The 23,737-nt window shown below is 44.5% G+C and overlaps 1 protein-coding gene and 1 long non-coding RNA gene across 5 annotated transcripts in view; one reads left to right on the top strand and one right to left on the bottom strand.

The window, feature by feature from the left end:
* Positions 1-23,737, bottom strand: part of LOC307205073 — a 448,154-nt gene that overhangs the window by 226,952 nt on the left and 197,465 nt on the right. The window lies entirely within an intron of this gene.
* KDM2B (lysine demethylase 2B) overlaps positions 1-23,737 on the top strand; it is an 89,753-nt gene that overhangs the window by 10,051 nt on the left and 55,965 nt on the right. For all 4 annotated transcript variants that reach the window (XM_079956430.1, XM_079956429.1, XM_079956432.1 and 1 more), the window contains 2 exons: positions 5,834-6,012; positions 16,200-16,306. In XM_079956430.1, the coding sequence (XP_079812556.1) occupies positions 5,834-6,012; positions 16,200-16,306 (286 nt within the window). The remainder of the gene's footprint in view (positions 1-5,833; positions 6,013-16,199; positions 16,307-23,737) is intronic.

Below are 23,737 nucleotides of genomic sequence, written 5' to 3' on the forward strand. Positions count from 1 at the left end.
GCACCTCCCTTTTTTGTATTCTAGTTCGGTTAGCTATTTCAGCAAATCCTTTCCATCTTTCCCAATTTTTATCCTATAATTTATCTTAATATAATGTAACTTTACCTTTCCTCCTTTCATCCATTAACAATCTATTTTTACTTAATCCTTTATAATATTTCCGCTAAAGCCACATAACTTCATTCCAGCCTCCTTCCAACATTCCTTAATTTTACAATGTTTCTGTAAATAAACTTTAAATTTCTTCCAATCTTCTTCCACCGACTCTTCTCCCTGGTTTCGGATTCTGCCAGTCATTTCGAACTGCAATGAATTCTGGGGGTGTGGGGAGAAGACACTGCTTAAGGGTTATCAGGTCATGCTGTTGCCCCATTTCTGAGAGAGAGCAGGACCTGGGACACACTACCCCCTCCCCAAAATGGGTTGGCCTTGTGAGCCTCAGGCTTGCATTCTGTCTCCTTCTGTTCCTCCTCTTGCTTTCAGCAGTGGAATGTCTCCTTTCCTGAGCTACTGCCAAAGCATGGTTTGCAGTTTCCTCCAAACCCAGTAGTTTGCACAAGCTGCACTTAACTTGAGAAATGGAGCCAGCAAATGTTTCTGCAGGCTGCTCTTCCCCTGAACAGCACATTCCTCAAACTGAAGAACTAAATCAGCATTGCAGGGTTTGACCCTGAGGAGCCATCAGACCTGGGCATCCTTGCCCTGGGACTAGAGGTTCCCACAGCCTGGGGTGCTGGATTTCTTTCAGATGCCCTCACCTCTCACAGGGCCACAGCAGCAGCAGAGACGGCGGCAGGAGCTTCAGAGCATCTTGCCCGACTAGCTGCCCATGAGGCTACTGGGGAGGAGGGAGCAGCACATGTAAATGCCTGCGTGGATCGTCACCTGATGGAGATTCAGCTCCCATGCAGACTACAGATCTTTCCCAAGCTACGGCCTTCCTTTCTCACACCTGGAAACAGATCTGCAAAGGATGCTGTTGGTTGGTTGTGTCACCAGATCCTTGCTGGCCTGGAGGTTGGCGTGGCATTGTTTGTTTATCTGCAGTTGAGATCAAGCCAGTAGCATAGTGACACACTGGCCCCAGCACTCTGGTTTGAGCCCTCTGTTGTCTCCCCAAAGCTCATCTGCCCAGCAGTTGATGCCTCTTCCAGCTGCTCCTGTTCTCAATGTCTCTTCCTCATCTTGCTTTGGGGCTGATTCTGTAGACTTCATCTCCAGCTCTACCCAAGATACCTGCCTAATCCCTAGTAGTACATTTCAGGAGAAGAACCCCAATGCTATCGCAAGTCAGCCAGGCCCTGGCACTCATTGCTCTGGCTTCTAAAATCTTGGTAGCTGGGATTAACCGACACAAAAATGCTGCCTTGCCTTTTATGGATTAAGGGTCTATTGACATGTTCAAAGACATCATGGTGTTGCATGGTTGCTAGCGAGCTACAGCTAATCGTGCTTCTGGTGTGCAGGCAGAACAAACTGTGGCTGCATTCACAGTTCGAACATGAAGCCAGGAGTGGCTGACATTATGCATTCCAGATGTTGGAATGCAACTTACATCAAGCCCGGCCAGCATGGCTAGTGGGTAGAAGTGGTAGGACTTTTAGCCCATGCCATCTGGAAGAGCACCATGTTGGCTATCCCTGTGCTAAACTGTGGCTTATATAAGAAACCACAAATAGCCTCACAGACGATCAAACAAGTGGAAGTTGGTTTCTCCGAAGATTGGTTTGCTTTCCAGCAGCTGTGGCTGGACAAACAATGATTAGTCTCCTGGGCATGGAAACAAACCACCCTTTGCCCTAAACAAATCACGGCTTAGTGTTGTGCATGGTCCAGGCCACTGATGTGCCCAACGAGGTTATATGCCTCAGTATTGTCATAGTGTGGTGAGTCTTAGCTAATGGTGTTTGTGATGAAATAGGTGTGTGCTTTGGGCACACTCCTGTATACTTGTGAAGTGTCCCCTTGTTTTTCATTGACAATTGCTTGTGCTTTTTTGCTCACGTTAATACTAAATACATTTCATGCATTAAACTATGTTTTACAGTTAAAACTATGAATATGCAGGAGGCAGTGATGGCCACCAGCCTAAATAGCTTTAAAAGCGGGCTACTGAAGGCTCCTTGCCATGATGGCTGTGCTTCTGAATACTGTTGCTGGAAAACACAGGGAGGGGAGGGTGCTGCTCTTTTTTTAAAAAAAATAAAATAATATTTATTACTTTTAAAAGAAGAGAAAACAGAAGCAGAGGGGAAAAAACAAAAGGAAAAAAATACAATACAACATAAAAACAGTACAAAACACAACCTAAACCCATTAAACTAAACACTATAAACTAAACTAAACTAAACCCACTCCCTAACCCTAACCCTAAATAAAACAAATCAAAAACAATTAAAAAAAATTACATCCCCCCATTTCGATATTCTTTCTTTCATTCCCTTGTTTCCTTGACCTCCTCTCACCTCCCTTTTTGTTTTCCACTTCTACTAGTTGTTTCAGCAAATCCTTTCCATCTTTCTCTATTCTCTATCATATTATACATATTTTTTTAACCTTATTTTAACATTAAAGCTAAAATACTTAAATATACTTAACTCCTTATAACATTTCTGCTAAATCCATAAAATATCAATCCACCATTTTTCTATCACTCATTAATTTTGCAATATTTCTATATACAAACTTTAAATTTTCCAATCTTCTTCCATCAACTCCTCTCCCTGGTTTCGGATTCTGCCAGTCCTTTCCGTCAATTCCATATAGTCCATCAACCTGGAGATCTTATGTCCGAGGCTCTTAACTCTTTTCCAGGTCCCTTCTGCAGATCTTCTTCATATTCTTTAATGCTAGAGAGCAAATCTCGAGAAAACTCCATCCTAACAATATTTTTATTCCTTCTGGACAGTTCAGCCAGATTTCCATAGTTGAAGCTAGGGTCTATAAGGAGGGTGCTGCTTTTGTGGGCTTCCCCCAGCCACCTGATTGGTCTCTGTGAGCCCAGGATACTGGACTAGGTGGGCCATTGCCCTGATCCAGCGGGGCTCTCGTCTCACGTTCATGGCGGATCGCTTGACCCAGTGCTGTCACCCGGATCACAAGGGCAAAGAGAGGGCATGTCATTTTCCAAAAATGGTTCTGATCAGCTGTGGTCAACTTCCCGACTCAAGTGAAAAGCACGTATCTCAAAGGTGTCCGCCAAGGCAATGAGATTCAGTTTTGGGCTTCTGCGTTATGGCAGGTGTCAGCTAACTTTTTCAGCAGGGGGCCAGTCCACTGTCCCTCAGACCTTGTGGGGGGCCAGACTATATTTTTTTTGGGGGGGGATGAACAAATTCCTATGCCCCACAAATAACCCAGAGATGCCTTTTAAATAAAAGCACACATTCTACTAATGCAAAAACACACTGATTCCTGGACCATCCGCAGGCCAGATTTAGAAGGCGATTGGGCCGGATCCAGGCCTTGGGCCTTAGTTTGCCTACCCATGATCTATGGCCAGATTCCTCAAACTGTTGATAGCTGAGGCACATACTGTCTCCTCCTGAATTAAAAGTGGAGGCTTAGGTTCACTCATTCACTAGAAGCTTATTTTTAGCATGTGTAGGAGGATGAATTTTCCTTTGCTCCCTCATCCTCCCAATGCTTTTGCACGAATCACTGATCATACTGGATGAAGGCAGACCTAGAGCAATGACTCATTCCAAGAACTAGCTGGGAACTTCCCTTTTGCAGCTAGGTAGATTCTGCTGGATCTTTGGCTCACTTGGTTATTTCTCTTGAAGTCACATCTTATGCAGAAGGTGCAGAGTTGGGCCCAATATCTCCTAGCAGAGCTGCTAAATGCACCTGTCTGAAAACCTGGAAGAGCCCCTGCTAGTCAGTGCACAAAATTCTGAGCTAGATGGACCATGGTCTGGCTCGGGATAAGGCCGTTTCCTTACACCAAGAAAGTGTAGCTGTGTTGTTTAGTGGTTTAGAGCGCAGGACTAGAACCTGGGAGACCAGGATTCAAATCCATACTCAGCTATGAAGCTCGCTGGGTGACCTTGGGCCAGTCAATGACTCTCAGCCTAGCCCACCTCACAGGGTTGTTGTGAGGATAAAAGAGGAGGGGGAGAACCATGTACATCGCCCTGAGCTTCTTGGAGGAAAAATGGGTTATAATAAACAAATGGCTTCACAATCATGCAGAGACAGTCTTCTGACAAGTCTCTTGCTGCTGTGTTACGGTGTTGGGAGTGACTGAGTCATCCAGCAGAGAAATAACCACCAAAAGTTGCAGAGAAATATCCATCCAAGCTGGTTAGAGAGAAGTGTGGCCTGAATGATAAACCACGCAGGGCTGCCTCCTTCATTTGCTGACAAGTTGGGCTTTTAAATTAATGTACCAGTGGGTTAAACCACAGAGCCTAGGACTTGCTGATCAGAAGGTCGGCGGTTCGAATCCCCACAACTGGGTGAGCTCCCGTTGCTCAGTCCCTGCTCCTGCCAACCTAGCAGTTCGAAAGCACGTCAAAGTGCAAGTAGATAAATAGGTACCGCTCCAGTGGGAAGGTAAACGGTGTTTCTGTGTGCTGCTCTGGTTTGCCAGAAGCAGCCTAGTCATGCTGGCCACATGACCTGGAAGCTATACGCCGGCTCCCTCGGCCAATAAAGTGAGATGAGCGCCGCAACCCCAGAGTTGGCCACAACTGGACAGGGGTCCCTTTACCTTACCAGTTTTATATCTAGCAACCTGCTACCAGGTCATGGAATGTCTGGTCTAAGGCCTGGTTGACTGAGGTGGATACAACGATACTACAGACTGAAAATGGAAGATAGCATTTCAGCATGCTTCCTTGCAAAAAAATTTTTAAATAAAAAACAAAGCCCATTTTTTTAAGTACATAGAAAGTTAGCATAGCAAGGGGTGTGGTGGGCTGAAACATTTCTTCCTGCTGTGCTAAATTTCTGCTTGCAGGGAATTGCTTCTTTATGGAAGGGAAGATTCCACCCCCTTCCTTTATTTTTAGAATTTTAATCTGAAGCAATAAAGTTCACTCTTATCATCTTGGGGTTCTTCCCCTGAAGGATAGTGTCCCTACCTCCTTTGAATGATCTGTTTACCCATGTTCTTTAATACCATTCGTTGGGTGCAAACCTGCATTCTATTTATTTTTTACCTCTCTTTTGCTTTTCCTGCAATAAACAGGACCAGTTGAGAAGATGCTTCCCACCTGCCCCAGGATTGTAAGATTGGGAATTGACCTCTGACTCTCCCCTCTGCTCCTCCCCTTCCTCCTCTTCTTGTCCCTCGCTGCAGGGACAAGGGATTGGGGGACAGTGTATGTTTATTTGACATGCGGTCTCCCTGCTACTGCAAAATAAAACCTATTTTTTGGTGGTTTGCTTCAAAGTGGGGGATATAATCTGAATAGGCTCCTGGAAAGGCAATTAAGGAGCAAGGAGGTGGCTCTATTTATCAGCTTTCTGTGTAAGAACATAAGAAGAGCTGTGCTGGATCAGGCCAGTGGCTCATTCAGTCCAGCATCCTGTTGTCACAGTGGCCAACCAGATGCCCATGGGAAACAGGGAAACAAAGCAGGATTTGAGCACTAGAAAACCCTCCTTTCCCCTGATTTCCAGCAACTGGTATTCAGAAGTGTTGCCGCCTCCCAGCTGTGGATTCGTAATGTAACCATCGTGGTTCGTTTATCTCCTGAAACCATAGTTTGTCTCCTTGTGTTACTGTTTTCGAGACTTGGTGTAGTTATTTTAAACATCGTGCAGGGAATAAAAACTTGGTTGTCTTTCTCCTCACCCTTTCCACATTTCCAAAATCATCTTACAGGGAGCCGTCGGATTGTGGATGTAATGGACGTCAACACACAAAAGGGCACGGAGATGAGCATGTCCCAGTTTGTGCGATATTACGAAACCCCGGAGGCGGAACGCAAGAAGTTGTACAACGTGATCAGCCTCGAGTTCAGCCACACAAAGCTGGCAAACATCGTCAAGCGCCCCAATGTGGTAAGCTGAGACCTCTTTGGCTGGTTATTGCGCTTAGGGTATTGGGGCGTTGACATTGGGGCAGTTCGGTCCTTTGAGACCAGGGGGTAACCTGACCCTCTAGGTCAGCGGTTCTCAACCTGTGGGTGTCCCCAGATGTTGTTAGACTACAACTCCCATCATCCCTGAGCTCTGGCCTTCCTAGCTAGGGGTGATGGGAGTTGTAGTCCAACAACACCTGGGGACCCACAGGTTGAGAAAGGCTGCTCTAGGTGTTGGGTCACATCTTCCCTGACCATTGGCCATTCTGGCTGGAGCTGATGGGAGTTGGGGTGCAAAGGTGCCCCATTCCTAGTTTATTCCCTAGTCTTCGCGGTCTTACTGAAGGTCCTCCTTTTTAGATGTCAGTGTACGTTGCTCCACTTACTCTAAAATGTGATGAGCCTGCCCTGCTGCATTTTGGGGGTCTTCCTGTTGGTCCTGCTGAGCCAGTCAATGGGCATCTGCCCAAAAGTCCTATCACGTGTGTGTGTTTGTGTGTTTGTTCAGTGAACACAGCAGAAGAACCTGTTGGATCTGACCCATGGCCCCTCTAGTCCAGCATCCTGTTCTTACATTGGCCCACCGAATGCTGATGGGAAACCAGTGAGCAGTTGGTTTCCAGCAACTGGTATTCGGAAGTCAGAGCACATATAAATAAATATAGAACAATAGCCCAGACTTTGGAACTGCCGCCCTAGAGAAGTTAGAATGGCGCTCTCCTTTTTGGAAACTTACTGCTTTTCACGAGGGAGCTAGTGGTGTGCTGGTTTGTAATTATTATTATTATTATTTTTATTACTACTGTAATTAACTATGCTTTAGATCCATCTACCTGTTTGTCTAATTGTTTCCCCCCCCGTGTTTTGAGCTGTTCTTATTTTTAATATCTGTAAGCTGCCTTGAGTCCCTGTCGGGGGGGAAAAGGCAGGATATAAATAAAATTACAGTAGTCCTAATAAAGCAAAGCCAGCGTGGCTAGTAGCCGTCGATAGCCCTCTCTGCCATGAGCATGTCCAGGGGTCAGCAAACTTTTTCAGTAGGGGGCCGGTCCACTGTCCCTCAGACCTTGTGGGCGGCCGGACTATATTTTTTTTTGGAGGGGGGGAGAACGAATTCCTATGCCCACAAATAACCCAGAGATGCATTTTAAATAAAAGGACACATTCAACTTACGTAAAAACACACTGATTCCCAGACCGTCCGCAGGCCAGATTTAGAAGGCGATTGGGCCGGATCCAGCGCCCAGGCCTTAGTTTGCCTACCCATGAGCTTGTCTATTCCTCTTTTAAAGGTATCCAACTTGGCCGCTATCACTGCCTCCTGCAGCAGGGAGTTCCATTGTGTGACTGTCTGCTGTGTAAAAATGGACCTAGTAATCTGTCCTGAATCTCCCAACCTTCAGTTGCGTTGGGTGCTCAGGAGTTTTTTTTTTTTTTTAAACAATTTTTATTAAGATTTTTAAACATAAATGCAAATATAATAAACAATGTAACATATATCATAACATAATTTCTTAACTTCTTTGGACTCCCTCACGTCTTCCGCTCCCACTTGCATCTTTGTCAATTCTTGCCCGCAATTTATCATCTTGTTTACATTCTTATGTCCCATTCATTTAGAATATAATCTAATAGTTCTCCCAAAGGTTTAAGGTTTTCCCTCAATCTCACTTATCATCCTAATTGCATCTAAATTAGTGGTGGTCAATTATTTATGATCTAGCCTCCATCTTAACATTCAACCAAATTACAATGCTTTTTTAAGTAAATCTTAAATTTCTTCCAATCTTCTTCAACCTTCTCTTCTCCCAGGTCTCGGATTCTGCCGGTCATCTCGGCTAGTTCCATATAGTCTATCAGTTGCATCTGCCACTCTTCCAGTGTGGGTAGATCTTGAGTTTTCCAGTGCTTGGCGATGAGTATCCTTGCTGCCGTTGTTGCATACATAAAAAATGTTCGGTCCTTCTTTAACACCTTCTGGTCGACAATGCCCAAAAGGAAGGCCTCTGGTTTCTTAGTAAAGGTATACTTAAATACCTTTTTCAACTCATTATATATCATTTCCCAAAAGGCCTTCACTCTCGGGCAAGTCCACCAGAGGTGAAAGAATGTTCCATCATTTTCTTTACATTTCCAACATTTGTTATCAGACAAATGGTATATTTTGGCAAGTTTAACTGGGGTCATGTACCATCTATATATCATTTTCATTACATTTTCCTTCAAAGCATTACATGCAGTGAAGTTCAGCCCGTTGGTCCACAACCTTTCCCAGTCCTCAAACATGATATCATGCCCTATATCCTGTGCCCACTTTATCATGGCCGATTTAACCATTTCATCTTGTGTATTCCATTTTAACAGCAAGTTGTACATTCTTGAAAGTATCTTAGTCTTAGGTTCTAACAGTTCTGTTTCCAATTTCGATTTCTCCACCTGGAACCCTAACTTTTTGTCATTTTTAAAAACTTCATTAATCTGAGCGTAATGTAACCAGTCTCGCACTTTGTCCTTAATTTTCTCCAAACTCTGCAATTTCCAATTGTCTCCATCTTTTTCTAATATTTCCCAATATTTTGGCCATTTGGCCTCCATATTGGGTCTTTTTCGGGCCTTAGCTTCCAGCGGTGAAAGCCACCTTGGAGTTTTATTTTCCAATAAGTCTTTATATTTTGTCCAGACATTAAACACTGCTTTTCTGACAATATGGTTCTTAAAGACCTTATTGATCTTAACCTTGTCATACCATAAATATGCATGCCAACCAAAAGCATTGTTAAAACCTTCCAGATCCAATACATCAGTGTCTTCGAGAAGTAGCCAATCTTTTAGCCAGCAGAAAGCTGCGGCCTCATAGTACAACTTTAGGTCTGGCAGGGCAAAGCCCCCTCTTTCTTTCGCATCAGTTAATATCTTAAACTTAATTCTGGGCTTTTTGCCCTGCCAGACAAACTTAGAAATATCTCTCTGCCACTTCCGGAAGCACTCCGTCTTGTCCACAATCTGTAATGTTTGGAACAAAAACAACATTTTTGGCAATACATTCATCTTGATAGCAGCAATTCGGCCTAGCAAAGAAAGTTTCAATTTTGTCCAACTATCTAAGTCTCTCTTAATTTCTGACCAACATTTTTCATAATTATCCTTAAAAAGACTCAGATTTTTTGCTGTTATGTTTACCCCTAGGTACTTTACTTTTTTAACCACATTTAGTTCTGTCTCTTTCTGAAACCGTTCTGACTCTGTATCTGTCCAGTTTTTCCCCCAATACCTTAGTTTTCTGTTTGTTTAATTTAAATCCCGCCACCCGACCAAAATCTTGAATCAATTGTAATACTCTTTTCGTACTAGATTCTGGCTCCTGCAGGGTCAAAACTAGGTCATCTGCGAAAGCTTTAAGTTTATATTGTTTCTCTCCGACCTGAATTCCTTCCACCAACCGGTCCCCTCTAATCATATTCAAGAGCACCTCCAGAACCGAAATAAATAGCAAAGGGGAAATAGGGCAGCCTTGTCGTGTTCCTTTTTCGATTTTAAACTCTTCTGTAACCACATTGTTGACTATCAATTTAGCCTTTTGCTCTGAATATATTGCATCAATCCCATTCTCAAAACCCCGTCCCACTCCCATTTCTTTTAAATTTCCCTTCATAAATTTCCAGGAAATATTGTCAAAGGCCTTCTCCGCATCTATAAAAATTAACACTGCTTTTGTATTTATATCTGTTTGCAAAAGTTTCAAGATGTCAATAATGTTCCTTGTATTAGCAAACAAGTGTCTACCTGGGAGAAAGCCTGCCTGGTCCTTGTGAATTACTTCATTTAAAACTTTTTTAAGTCTACTTGCCAAAATGTCTGCAAATATTTTGTAATCCACATTTAAAAGAGAGATGGGACGATAGTTCTTAAGTTGTGTCTTTTCAGCTTCCGATTTTGGTATCAATGTGATAAAGGCTTCCTTCCACGATTCCGGCGCCCTCTTCCCCTCCATAATTTCATTGCTAACCTCCATCAGTGGTTGTATCAAATAGTCTTTTAATGTCTTATAATACTTGGAGGTCAGCCCATCTGGCCCTGGAGATTTGCCCATTTGCATATTCTGAATGGCTTGTTCAATCTCTTGTCGTGTTATTTTGCAGTTCAGGATTGATCTATTTTCTTGTGACAATTTTGGTAGCCCATTTTTTTCCAGAAATTGTTTAATCTCGACCTCATCTTGCGGCCCTTGAGTGTATAATTTTTTGAAGTATCTCTGGAAGCACTTTCTAATGTCCACAGGGTTCTGAATATTTCTTCCTTCAATCTCTAAATTTGTAACTGTATTTAGTTTTTGTCTCCTCTTCAGCTGCCAAGCTAGCAGTTTTCCACATTTATTCGCCAATTCAAAAGTTTTTTGTTTCATTAATTTAATCTTCCACTCTATTTCCTGATTTATCAATTTAGAATATTGGGCTTGATGAAGTTTAATTTCTTTCAGAGTCGGCTGTGACTTCGGATTTGATCTTAACTTCTTCTCTAATTCTTTAATTTTCTCCAAGATTTTGTCTTTCCTCTCATTTTGTATCCTTTTCTTTACAGCATTCTGTTGAATCAGGAACCCCCTCATCACAGCCTTACTTGCATCCCAGATGATTCTTTTTTCCACCGTAGTGTTCAAATTTATCTCAAAATAATCTTTCAAAACTTTTTGGGCCTTCTTAATATCTCCTGATCTCTAAACAAATTGTCATTCATCTTCCATCTAAAGGAGCCGGTTGGTAGTAGTGTCATGTCCATCTTTAGTGCATTATGGTCGGAGCAGGTCTTTGGGCAGATTTCCACCTTTCTAACCTTAGGTGCCAGACCTCTAGATATCCATATTTGGTCGATTCTTGTCCAAGTCAGCTGGGCTTCAGAGAAGAATGTTCCCTCTCTTCCCAAGGGGTTCTTCGTTCTCCAAATGTCAATCAAGTCCATATTGTCAGTCATTTCAAAAAAGGTCTTTGGTAGTCTGCCATCTTTTGTAACATTTTGGCTTTGTGACTTATCCATGTTAGTTGATACGACCCCATTCATATCTCCCATCATAATGATGTTATCATAGTCCAGATAATCCAGTCTCATGCAGCTTCTTGTAAAATTCCGATTTCCCCTCGTTTGGTGCATAAATTCCTAATATCAAAATCTTCTCTCCTTGATGTTGTATCTCAATTGCTAAAATTCTTCCATATTCATCTTTAAATAAAAGTTTAGGTGACAGGCTCTCTTTTGCATATATCACCACCCCTCTCTTCTTTACTCTGTCCGAAGATATAAATTCCTGGCCAAGTCTTTTATTTATTAACACTTTTCTGTGGAGCCTAATCACGTGAGTTTCTTGTAGGCAAATAATATCCAATTGTTCCTTTTTTAATATGTGGAAAATTTTCCTCCTTTTTTCCGGAATATTACAGCCATTTATATTCCAACTCAAAAGTTGCAGAGACATCCTGAATAAATCTGGTTATATTCCTGGGGGTGGTGTCTTATTCGCTGTATCTTCCGGTTCCAAGGGTGCAGGTACCGCTGGTGCTCCAGGCCCAGAGGGTGATTCAATTCCTTTTTGAAGGTCCTCTCCGTATGCAGTCAAAACTTTATCTCTATCTTCCAATGTTCTGATTTTGACCTTCTTCCCTCTAAAAGTGAAAGATAATCCTTGGGGGAACTCCCACCTGAAGATAATTGAATTGCTCCTCAACAATCTAACCAATTCGAGGTAGCCAGATCTAAGGTCCAGCAGTTGTTTAGGAATATCCTTGTAAATTTCAATTCTTTTGTCCGAAATGTCCAGTGACTTTCCGTAGTGTAGGCCCAAAATCTTATCCCTTTCCTCCTTTGATCTCAATATTATCAAACAGTCTCTGGGTTTCTCTTTCTTTATAAGTCTTCCAAGCCTAAAAGCTGATACGATTTTAAAGTCCTTTTCCTCTAAGTTCCAAAACTTGGAAAGTTCTTTAGTCAAAAACTCAGCTAAGTTGCCTTCTTCCACTTCTAGTATCGACCTTATCCTTAAGTTACTCTCCCGATTCCGCAGTTCTGTCATAGAAAGATAAGTCTGATGTTCATCTACTTGTTTACGGAGTGGTCTTACCTCTTGTTCCAAAATTCCAAGTCTTTGACTAGTATCTTCAGCCAATTTCCGATTTTCTGCTATGGCCCCCGTCAATTCTCCAATTGCTTGTGCGTTCTGTGATACTTGTCCAGTTAGTCTATTTAAACATTCTGTGTTTTGATCAATTTTAGCTGTTTGCTCATCAGCTTTCTTATCCAAAGATTCCACTCTCTTATCCAGAGATTCCAATTTTTCATAAATTTTCTCTAAAATAGAAGCAGTTGCTCCTGAGGCCATATCTTCCAATTGTAATTGCTCAATTTCTTCCTCCCCTGCTTTTGGCAGAGAAGCAACTTTTTCCTCTGAAGGCAAAGTAGGTACAGATGATCTACGTGCCTGGGAAGCTGCGGTTAAAATTGTTAAAGTTGTTTGTCTGGTTCTTGGTCCCTTTTTTCTAGCGCCACTCATTCCAGAGTTATCTAAGAGTCAAGGTCAAGCTGAGTTGTTCCCATGAGAAAACAACAGCCCAGATGGTAACAGTCAAGCAGGAGGCCGGGAAAAGGAAAGTAAAATAATGTCACTGCTGTAAATCCAAAATCCTCTAGGGGGAGCTTAAAATGTCTTTAGGGAAGAGATCAATTCTAGTAAAATTGTTAAAATCAAGTTTTAAGTCCAGGAACCTTCAATAACAGGTTTTAAGCAGAGTTAGTATTAGCGCCACATTGTTTCAAACAGAGCATACTGGTATTTCAGATGATGCTTCAAAGTAGCAAGTCCAAACTCCCTCAGATTGTTGCAATTTTTGATTCAAAGTAACCAAATCTGCAAACTGACAGCTCAGTTACTCAGGCAGCTCCAGCACTTGGGTTTCTTACTCAAATTATATTTCCAAATAGAAGAAAGGTATCACGATGCAAGTATAGAACATAAGATAAATGCTTAGAATCCTTATTCGCTTACAGAAAAGGTTCAGTGGTTGCTCAGATCAATTAGGTTAAAAGTTCTTTCTTTACCTCCACTCCTCCAGCTCTTTGCTTTGAAGTTCAATGACAGCGGAAGATGGACTTCCTGTTTTTCGTCGCTCCGCTTTCAGCCAAATTCAATAGATTTTAGTCTCCAATTTAATAAAGTCCTTCTTTACTCAAGGGTTGTTGCTTTTCCACATCAGAAAGTTTCAGGAAAAAAGGTCAGCGCTCACCGGCAGCAGCAGCGCGGCTTCACTCCGTAGCTTGCGGAACGACCCACAGCGCCGCTACCCCCTCCCCGTTCCGGAGTCCCTTACGGGGTTCCTTCAACGTTTCAGGGGTTGCTTCCAGCGCCCGCCGGGTCCCGAGACCACAGGCTTTTACTGCCTGTGGGTTTCCGAAGTGGGTCTCCGCTTCGCCGTAGCGGACGACCCGTTTCCCACGGAGCTTCCCATTCACCGAAGGAAGAGGACCGCCATTGCCGTTCGCGCCGCCTCCGGAAGTCGGGTGCTCAGGAGTTTTAGTGTTATGAGAGAAGGGGAAAGCTTTTCCCTGTCCACTTTCTCTATGCCAGGCATAACTTTAGAAACTTTTGTCATGCTGCGTCTTACTCCCAACTTAGTTTTCTCCAAACTAAAAAGGCCCCAGAGCTGCAGCCTTTCCTTGCAGGGGAGTCTCTCCCCCCCCCCCCCCCGCACGATCATTTTGCTTGCAGTTTCCTGAACTTTTTTTCCAACTCAACAATATCCTTTTTGAGTTGAAGCGACCAGAATGGTACACAGGATTTCAAATATGGTCACACCATGGAGTGATTTGTAGTAGGGCTGTGATTGTAGATTAATGAGTTAAAATTATTGACTAAAAGGCATCCTCAATTAATTGGGAAACACATTTTTTAAAGAAGTTTATATTTAAAATATAATTTTAATGTAACAATTGCAGATAGCAGGGGCCCTCTTAGAAGAGGCGTTCCCAACCTCTCCATCCTGTCTGAAGAGGAAATTTTTATAAAATTTTTATTTTATAATGTGATTATAATATAGCTTTTATTAATTTCTCAAAAGCATTTTACCCTGTTTTTCACCCAAAAAGCTTGAGTAGCTTACAAGAATCAGTAATAAGACAGGGATAAGAAACAGATGCATGTTTCTGCTTCCTCTTCCCTTGAAATGATTATTCTAATCATATGCAAATATATACAGGTTTGATTGATTGATTTCCTCCCTTAAAACTTATTTTTATTGACTGACCTTGCCGTGCTCTCTTGGCTTGTATGTTTCTATGCTTCTGTGCTTCATGTTAACAGGGCTACTCTGGAGTAGGTAAGCAGCGGCTATGTGCCCTGTCTCTCGTCTTCCTCTTTCAGTTCTATCCTGCCTTATTCATAGGGATCATCCAATGGAACTGATTGGCAGTAGACACAGGACCAAGGGAATTATTTCTCCATGCACCACACGGTGCATAATCAACTTAACACAGTTCATCGTCCCATGATTTTGTTGTGGCTGCTAGTTGCAGGCTTGCAAACAGCCACTTGGCTATTGGATAAATTCACAGGGGACTGTCCTGTCGATGGCTGTTAGGTGTAATTGCTAGGATTGGAACCTGTAGTGGCTGATAACTGGATTAGTGGAACTTTTAATGCCTTCCCTACCCCGCACCAGGATTTGTTTCATTCTTGTAAAGGTTTCTCCATTGAGAAAGAGCAGCTATTTCTATGGATCAGTGGAGAATCATAATGGCTGCAGTAGAACCTTCATGCCTGGGTAACTGAATACGACTTGCTGGGAATGATGGTGGGAGAGGACTGTGGTCTTCATGGAGCATCTAATTGGTCACTGGGGGAAGCAAGATGCAAGCCTAGATGGACATTTGAGTCCAATCTAGCTGGGCTCTTCTTATGAGTCTTTATGGCTGCCTCCCTGTTTGATGTCTTCCTAAAGGTAAAGGTAAAGGTACCCCTGCCCGTACGGGCCAGTCTTGACAGACTCTGGGGTTGTGCGCCCATCTCACTTAAGAGGCCAGGGGCCAGCACTGTCCGGAGACACTTCCGGGTCACGTGGCCAGCGTGACATCGCTGCTCTGGCCAGAGCCAGAGCCAGAGCCGCACACGGAAACGCCGTTTACCTTCCCACTGGTAAGCGGTCCCTATTTATCTACTTGCACCCGGAGGTGCTTTCGAACTGCTAGGTTGGCAGGCGCTGGGACCGAGCAGCGGGAGCGCACCCCGCCGCAGGGATTCGAACCGCCGACCTTTCGATCGGCAAGCCCTAGGCGCTGAGGCTTTAACCCACAGCGCCACCTGCGTCCCCGGCTTGATGTCTTCCTACGCCCTGTCAATTGTTGCAGATGGATTGCTGAACCCAGGGGGACCTGTGGTGTGATCCAGCACAGGCATGGCCTACTTGATGATGTGCACATCCACCTAGTCTGCCTGATACCAGTCAATGGGAACTTAGTTCTAAGTCTCCCCAAACATCTGTGCACAGTCTTGCAAATTCACACTCCAAAAGAGACTAGGGCCCTGCGGGACTTGACATCTTTCCACAGGGCCTGCAAGACAGAGCTGTTCCTCCAGGCCTTTGGCCAAGGCACAGTCTGACCCGCTCCTTTGGTAATCCTCACAGAACTCTAGCCCAATGATTGCCATTAATTTGATTTTGAACTGATTTTAAAATGAATTGATTTTAGAATGCTGTTACTTTTATTGTTGTTAGCTGTTCTGAGCCCGGCTTTGGCTGGGGAGTGTGGGATATAAATAAATTATTATTATTATTGTTGTTGTTGTTGTTGTTGTTATGCCCCAATATTTCATGTCCCCTAAATAAATAAAAAAAATGTTTGCCCTAACAAAATCCTAAGAATGGAGCACAAATGTGACATTGTGAGATCTAAGCCAGCCTCAGAAAACCATGGAACTGTACAGTAACTGTGAGAGGAATGTAATCTTTGTATTCACATTTCTGGCAGAATTCAGCGTTGTGTATTGCAGAATGTGGATTGCTTGGGGTGGCAGAGTTTTGGTTTCTTTTTCCCCGGCACACACATAGCTCTGCCAGTATATGCTTCCTTGCTCTGAGATCTTTCTCCAACATTTCCTGACTTAACTGGTTCCTTTGGATGCCCTTTTAGGTAGACTTGGTCGACTGGGTGGATAACATGTGGCCTCGGCATCTGAAGGAGAGACAGACAGACGCCACCAATACCATTTCAGAGATGAAGTATCCAAAAGTAAAAAAGTAAGTTGATTTCGCTTCATTATGAACCACTCCCCGTGGAATCTCCTGCTGGTGCGAAGCTTCGGATGAAATTTGAACTGAGCTATGCGACCGGCAGACTCATGTGGTGTGGCTCTTGTTGGGCTGGAATTATTTTGGGATGCAAGGCGGGGATTGCATGTTTGAATGTTCTCTGTGTCATTGATGGAACACAGACAGGGCAAGGTTCCCAGGGACCCCAAGAGCTGTTTGCAGAGCTGCAAGGCATGACCGGTGAAAAGACTAGCCCAAGACCAAAGTTTGGTTGCAGTCAGTTTGAGGTGGGGGTCACTGATGTGGGACCTGAGGGCAGAGTGGCGCCCCTGAGGTGTTTCCCAGGTGCCCGTGATGCCACTTAGCCTGCCTCCCACCCTGCCTTTTTTATTGTGATGTGGTGAAGAGTGATACCTCCTCACCCCACAAAGTACAGTGGTGCCCCGCAAGACGAACGCCTCGCAAGACGGAAAACCCGCTAGACGAAAGGGTTTTCCGTTTTGGAGGCGCTTCGCAAAACGAATTTCCCTATGGGCTTGCTTCGCAAGACGAAAATGTCTTGCGAGTTCCTGCGGTTTTTTCCCCTCCCCCCCTTTTCTAAGCCGCTAAGCCGCTTATCAGCTGATCCGCTAAGCCGCTTAACAGCTGATCTGCTAAGCCCCTAAGCCGCTAATAGCGCTAATCCGCTAAGCCGTCCATGGGCTTGCTTCGCAAGACAAAAAAATCGCAAGACGAAGAGACTCGCGGAACGGATTCTTTTCGTCTTGCGAGGCACCACTGTACACAGAACTGCACAGCTGGGGACTAGATGACCCTTAGGATCCTTTGCAACTCCACAGTTCAGTGATTCTATGCAGTTAGAAGAGTGATACGCATTTGGTGATTCTGGCTGAGTGTCTGGGCACATCTGCCAATATTTTCGAGAGGCCCTGGCCAATCAGAAGGGCCTCTGGCTCTGGTTGTAACCTTAGATAGGAGCAGGGCAAGCAGAATATCTTAGCAAAGTTTATTATTTAGTATTATTTATTCTGTCTTTGAGGAGCACGGGGCCAGGTCACGCTTTGAAACCCTTCCTCAAGCCGTTATAGGAATCTCGTTCAGTTTTTGAGATTTCAGCTGCACCACTTTCATAGCCACAAAAGCTAGAAATGTGGGCAGTGTGGCATTGTTTTAAAGAAAGCTTAGATTCTCAGGAAGCTCATGTTCTGTGCTTTTGTCTGCGTTTCCAAGGAACTGAAGCATACAAGAAGCCTTGCTAATGTGTGTGCCTTTAGTTCTGTGTGCTTTTTCTAAATCTAAATCTAACGCTGGTCCAATTTTCTCAAATGGAAAGCAGACCAGCAAAAAAGCAAAAGAGAAATGAAAAGTGATGGTGGTTTTTGCAAACACAGATGGTGCCATCCAGTGCAGATGTTGATTTTGGCTGCGAACTGCAAAGTTCTGTGCTGAGGATGAAGTTAGCAATCGTTCCATCTGCTGCACCAGTTTAGAGATGATGCTTGAGAAGGAGCTGGAGAATGAACTGGATCTGTTCCATTAACTCTTTTGATTCTTCTTTCCCCCATCTCCTCCTTCCTTACATTGATGTTCTGAATATTGTTGTGAATTGCTTCGAACAGGCAGTGAGTGACTTGCTTCCTGTAAAAGGCAAGGATCCCCAGATTATGGGACAACTGCCACTGTGTTGTTGGGGGAAAACAAATGAATGAAAAAGTGTCTGCAAACCTGGTGGCCTCAGGGCACAGAGAAGGATGTCTCTGTTTCGGTAGCGCTGTCTTTCTCTTCAGTACCAGTCGGCCTCTGCTGAGGGTGGAACATCTATATCAAGTATGATCACATCAGTCACTTCTCATGGCTTAGCTTTACATGTAGAGGCTGTGGAAAGCCTTGCGGTTTGCACTCCCCTCCCTTCTTTTGCATACAAGAGGAGGAGATAAACTTGCACTTTCAATTTCAAAGTAGCTGGAGCTCCCCATTACATCCGGACTTGAGGAATGCTTGTTAATGTAAGATTGTTTTTGTTTACATAGCAAGATTTATATACTGTTTAATGAAAAATAAACAAGCTTATAAGCATACTTATAAGCATGCTTACAATTTTGCCTTGCTTGCTAACTAGAGCCTAAAACCTGGGTGGGCAACCTGGGGCCCTCCAGCTGGGCCAGTGGTTGGGGATGATGGAAATTGTAGCCGAACAATATCTGGAGGGCCACAGAATAGCCATCCCTGAGCTAAACCTACCAGGGGATTCTGGTTAGTCTTGAAGAACCCCGCAGGAGGGGAGGGCGAGTGCCCAGCTTCTACCCACACCCATAAATGAGGGGTGTGGAAGCTCTGGCCCCCTCCCAGTGTAGTTGGACTCCACCGCCCATCATCGCTGACCGTTGGTCATCCTGGATGGGGCTGCTGCGTGTTGGAGGGTCATTTGTTCCCCATCCCTGAGTTAAGCCACTATTTAGTGTTATCTGAAATGGCTCTTCCTCTTGAGTCATATGAAAAGCAAACTTTTCCAGGTGTAAGTGTGAACCTTGCCCCCAATTTTTACTGAGAAATAAAGTGTTCCTCAGCTTCAGCCTTCAGAGTTTTGGGGAGCACAGCAAACTAAGTTCCATATTGTATATTTACTAGGGGCTTCCATCCCTGCTCACGTTGATTGCCACCCCATACCCCGAAAGTTTGCCTAAAACTTCCCCAACGAATCCCCCCCAATTCTGCGATCCCCCTGCTGTTGGCACTGCACACAGAGGAGAGGGGAATGAAGAGGAAGGAGTCTTCGTCTCCACACTGCTGCTTGACAGAAGGAGGTTTGAAATGGCAGCAGACTATGGGCGGAAAGGCTTCAGCCTGCGACAGCAGTGGCAACCATGGGGAGCTTGGGAAGGCCTTCCTGGGCTGACCACCTGGCCCCCCGGTCACTTGCCCCTCCAGGCAACCTGTGCCTCTGCTCTCTCGGCCACCTGGGCCACCCACTTGCTCAGACCCCAGGCTTTCTATGCCCCTGTTGTGTGTGCATGCACCATAACCGAGCCAAGGGTGTGACAACCTGCGCAAGATGGGAAGCCCTTAGCAACTTGGGACTTACCGTATTTTTCGCCCTATAGGGCGCACCGGCACATAGGATGCACTTATTTTGGGGTGGGGGAATAAAGAAAAAAAAATTATTTCCCCCCCCCAGCCCCAAAGAGCAAAGAAGCCATGACAGCGAGAGGGATGGATCCCGCTTGCTGTCCTGGCTTCGTTTTTAGCCTAGGGGCTGCGGGTCCGGGAGCTTGCTTGTGGGGCTGGGGGTGGGGGAAGCCCGAGCTTTCCCCGACCCCAGCCCCCAGAACAGGCTGCTATCCGCAAGCCTTGCAAGCCTTGCGGAGTTCCCGCCGGGCTCCCCAGGCTTGCGGATAGCTTCCTGAAGGCTGGAGAGCGAGAGGGGTCGGTGCGCACCGACGCCTCTCGCTCTCCAGGCTTCAGCGAAAGCCTGCATTCACCCCATAGGGCGCACACACATTTCCCCTTCATTTTTGGAGGGGGAAAAGTGTGTCCTATAGGGCGAAAAATACGGTACTTGCCTTCAATATTGCCTTACCCCACATGTACCCACTCAGCCGCTTCAATCAGCAGAATGGGCTGTCACATAATACCCCTCCCACTTTTGTAAGAGCTTGGTTGTTTAGTGTGGCGGCATCTACACTTTGGAACTCCCTGCATATTGAGATCGAGCAGATACCTTCACTGTACTCTTTTTGGCGCCTGCTTAAAACATTTTTGTTTTGACAAGCCTGCCCAGATGGCTAGAAAGCTGAGGTCATTCTTAACCTGTAATTTGGATGTTTTAAAGCAGGAGTGCCCAAACATTTTTCATAGAGGGCCAGATTTGATGAAGTGAACATATGTGAGGGCTGGCCAAAGTTTTTGAGCTTTTTCTAGGATTGAACTTGTTGAGGTTTTTTAAGGATTTGTCCCCAATAAATAAACTGCCACAGGGGCTGGAGAAAACCAACCAGCGGGACAGATTAGGTCCCCCAAACGGACTTTGGACACGTCTGTTTTAAAGTATGGCTGTGAATTCTTCTCAATTTTTTTTTTGTTTTATCTTTTTGTAAACCAAAAACAAAACAAAACACACAACTCAGTCAAGCAGTATATGAATCTTATGAAAGAAAAGAAAAGGGAAGGCCAATCTGGGCCATTTGCTTGCTTGTTCTTCTAGCCTGCCTGCTTGGCTCGCTCACTCTGCAGACTGTTGTTATTATTTATTAAATGTACATACCACCCTTCATTTGAGGATCAGAGTGTGGCTTAGAGCAGAAAAACACTAAAATGCATGACATAATAAACACAATAATTCCCTCCCCCAACTGTTTTCACACCACTGTTCATGTGGCCTACTGGCCACCTACTGGCAGCCATGCAAATTGCAACATGGCAACTTTTTCTTTTTTTAAAAAAAAAATTAAAATCTCAGAAAGGAGATATAGTGGGAAGGTAAACGGCGTTTCCGTGTGCTGCGCTGGTGCTGGCTCACCAGAGCAGCTTCGTCACACTGGCCACGTGACCCGGAAGTGTCTCCGGACAGCACTGGCCCCCGGCCTCTTAAGTGAGATGGGCACGCAACCCTAGAGTCGGTCACGACTGGCCCGTACGGGCAGGGGTACCTTTACCTTTATTCACTCCCTTAGCCTAACCTACCTCACAGGTCTCTTTGCAAAGATCAAATCCAGCAGAGAGAGAGTGAGAGACCCACATACTGTATTTACTCAAATCTAATGCTCACCTTTTTTGGCCAAATTACGTTGCGAAAATTAAGGTGTGTATTAGATTCGATGGCACATACACATTCGCCAACAAATACGTTTTTGGTTTCAAAATTCTGAAAATTATGATTTGGGAGCAGAGAGGTGTGAGTGTCCTTTGCATGTGTATGTTGTGGGAGGGAGAGGGGCTGCTGAGCCGGATAAGGACACTCTTTCCCCAAACCCTGGGGGTACGGGTGTTAGCTGTTGTTCACTGGGGAGCCCCCCCCATCCCATCCACTTCCCACCTCTTTTTTCTCTCCAAACAAAGGCAAGAGGGGGGAGGAGAAGATATGCTTTGAGCAAGATGGGCTTGTCCTTTGCAGCAGAGGCAGGAAGACCAGTACAGTGGTACCTCGGGTTAAGAACTTAATTCGTTCCGGAGGTCCGTTCTTAACCTGAAACTGATCTTAACCTGAAGCACCACTTTAGCTAATGGGGCCTCCTGCTGCCGCCGCCGCGCCACTAGAGCATGATTTCTGTTCTCATCCTGAAGCAAAGTTCTTAACCCGAGGTACTATTTCTGGCTTAGCGGAGTCTGTAACCTGAAGCGTCTGTAACCCGAGGTACCACTGTACCAGAAACGCTATTGTCGGTTAACTCTTGCTTTGCTTTGTATTTTTGTACTTAAGATTAGGTGGATTTTTGTTTGTTTGTAGTAACTGAATTTATTGAATGGCTGGTTTTTGCCATTTTTGAATTTACCAACATATATGTCATATATTTGTATTTCCAATGTTCTGTGTTTGATATTTTGAATGTTTGCTGTAAGACACTTCAGGCATAGCTAATTGTGGAAAAGCGTCATATAAGTAAACTCAATCAATTGACTTATGCATCCCTTAAATCCTGCACTGTGGAACTGGCCACCCTAAATCATATTTATGCTGCCATGTTTTCCCTCTGAACTACAGGATAGTTCAGAAACAAAGGCCACACTCCCCTCACCTGATGGTTGCCGAAATCCACAGTTTTGCTCATCGCAATTTGTTGCTGCCTCACTCTTCATTGTGGCAGTTAAGGCAAAATTGCCATTTTTTGTTTCCCTTCACTGCAGACTAGTAGCTGTGTGTGTGTGTGTGCGCCTAGCTTTTTCAGTTGATTGTCTTTTTATCATACTGTTTCCTTGAAGAGAGGCTAAGGGCGATTCACCCCTGCTTTTAATTTCACAACAACCTTGTGAGGTAGGTTAGGGTGAGAGCACAGAATGGCCCGAGGCCAACCAGTGAACTTCCACAGCTGAAAGGGGATTTGAACCCGAGTCTCAACGTCCTATTTCAACACTGCAGCCCCTACACTAGGTTGGCAATTTAGATAATGGTAATGGGCTCCCCCTGGAATGATGGGCTAGAACTTGCCAGTGCCTAATACGGAACGCTAGTATTCGAAATGTTACCCTTCCCTCCTCGAGATTGGAGACAGTGCAGTGGTGTCAGTTCACTTGTTCAGCTTTCATGCCCTGTCCTGAAGTATCAGCATATGTTGCTCTTGGCACCTGTTCCGACATAAATATGCCCCTCTTTCTACCCTTACCATGCCAGGTAGCTTGGACGAAGACCCTGTCTACTGTCCTTGTATGAAATCCATGTCCATGTAGGAATTAGCACAAATCTTATTGCGTAGATAATCATTCAGGGCAAGCCTGAATGCATGCGCAGCGAGAAGCTGTGTGTTACTGTTGCTATCTGGCGTGGTGCAGCAAAAAGAAGGGGTGAGAAATCAGAAGGAATTTCCTGTAGCAATCAGGTCATGTGTGAAGTGGCCCTCCAAGATCTTCAGGGTGCTAAAAAAATACAGTTAACTTCTCTGCAAAATAGGAATTTGAATTCAATATACTGTCTCTCAACACAACACTCTGGGGTTAATGATTTCCCTCTCTAGATATTTTGTTGTTGGAGACACAATTCTGTAAGTGGTAATTACTGCTACAGCTATGTTGTTCTGGAGCATTCTCCTATTTGAATAACAGTGTTGCGCCCATCTGATACAGTGGATGCTCGGGTTGCAAACGTGATCCATGCGGGAGGCACGTTCACAACCCGCAGGGCCGCGTGTGCGCACGCGCGGGTCATGATTCAGCGCTTATGCGCAAAACGCCGGAACAGGTTCGGCGCGGTGCGCAATGCAAACATGCGCAACCTGAATGAAGCGTCTGTAACCGAGGTATGACTGTACTGTCTTTATATGTGTAGGTGAACTAGCTATGGCAGATGCTATGTATTGGGTTTAACACATTTTATGTTACAAGGCGCGTTTTATTTAACAGCAGACATATTTTGTGGTACTGGTGTGATTCCCCCCCCCCCCGCCACAATTTATTGTTTAGCTTGAAAAGTTCCAATTTAAAGGGTAGTTAATGATTAACAACAATTTGGTGTTTCAGTGCTGTTTGTGAGGGTCAGTGAAAGTACTAATTTCCTCCAGTTTTTGTTTGTAAGATTAAAAAATGACCCTGATAGTAAGTGGCAGTGCTTCTGCAAAATTTCTTGACTGTCCTGTGGGATTATTTGTGTCTTTTAAATGCTCGCGGAGGGGAGAGCACTGGCATTTCAAATGCATGTGAACATGAGGATAAGCACAGAGAAACCATGTGAAGAATCCCAGACTTGAAGCAAAACATTGTGTGTGTAAGGGC

This window comes from Podarcis cretensis, assembly GCF_951804945.1.
Source record: "Podarcis cretensis genome assembly, chromosome: 16".
Classification (NCBI taxonomy): domain Eukaryota; kingdom Metazoa; phylum Chordata; class Lepidosauria; order Squamata; family Lacertidae; genus Podarcis; species Podarcis cretensis.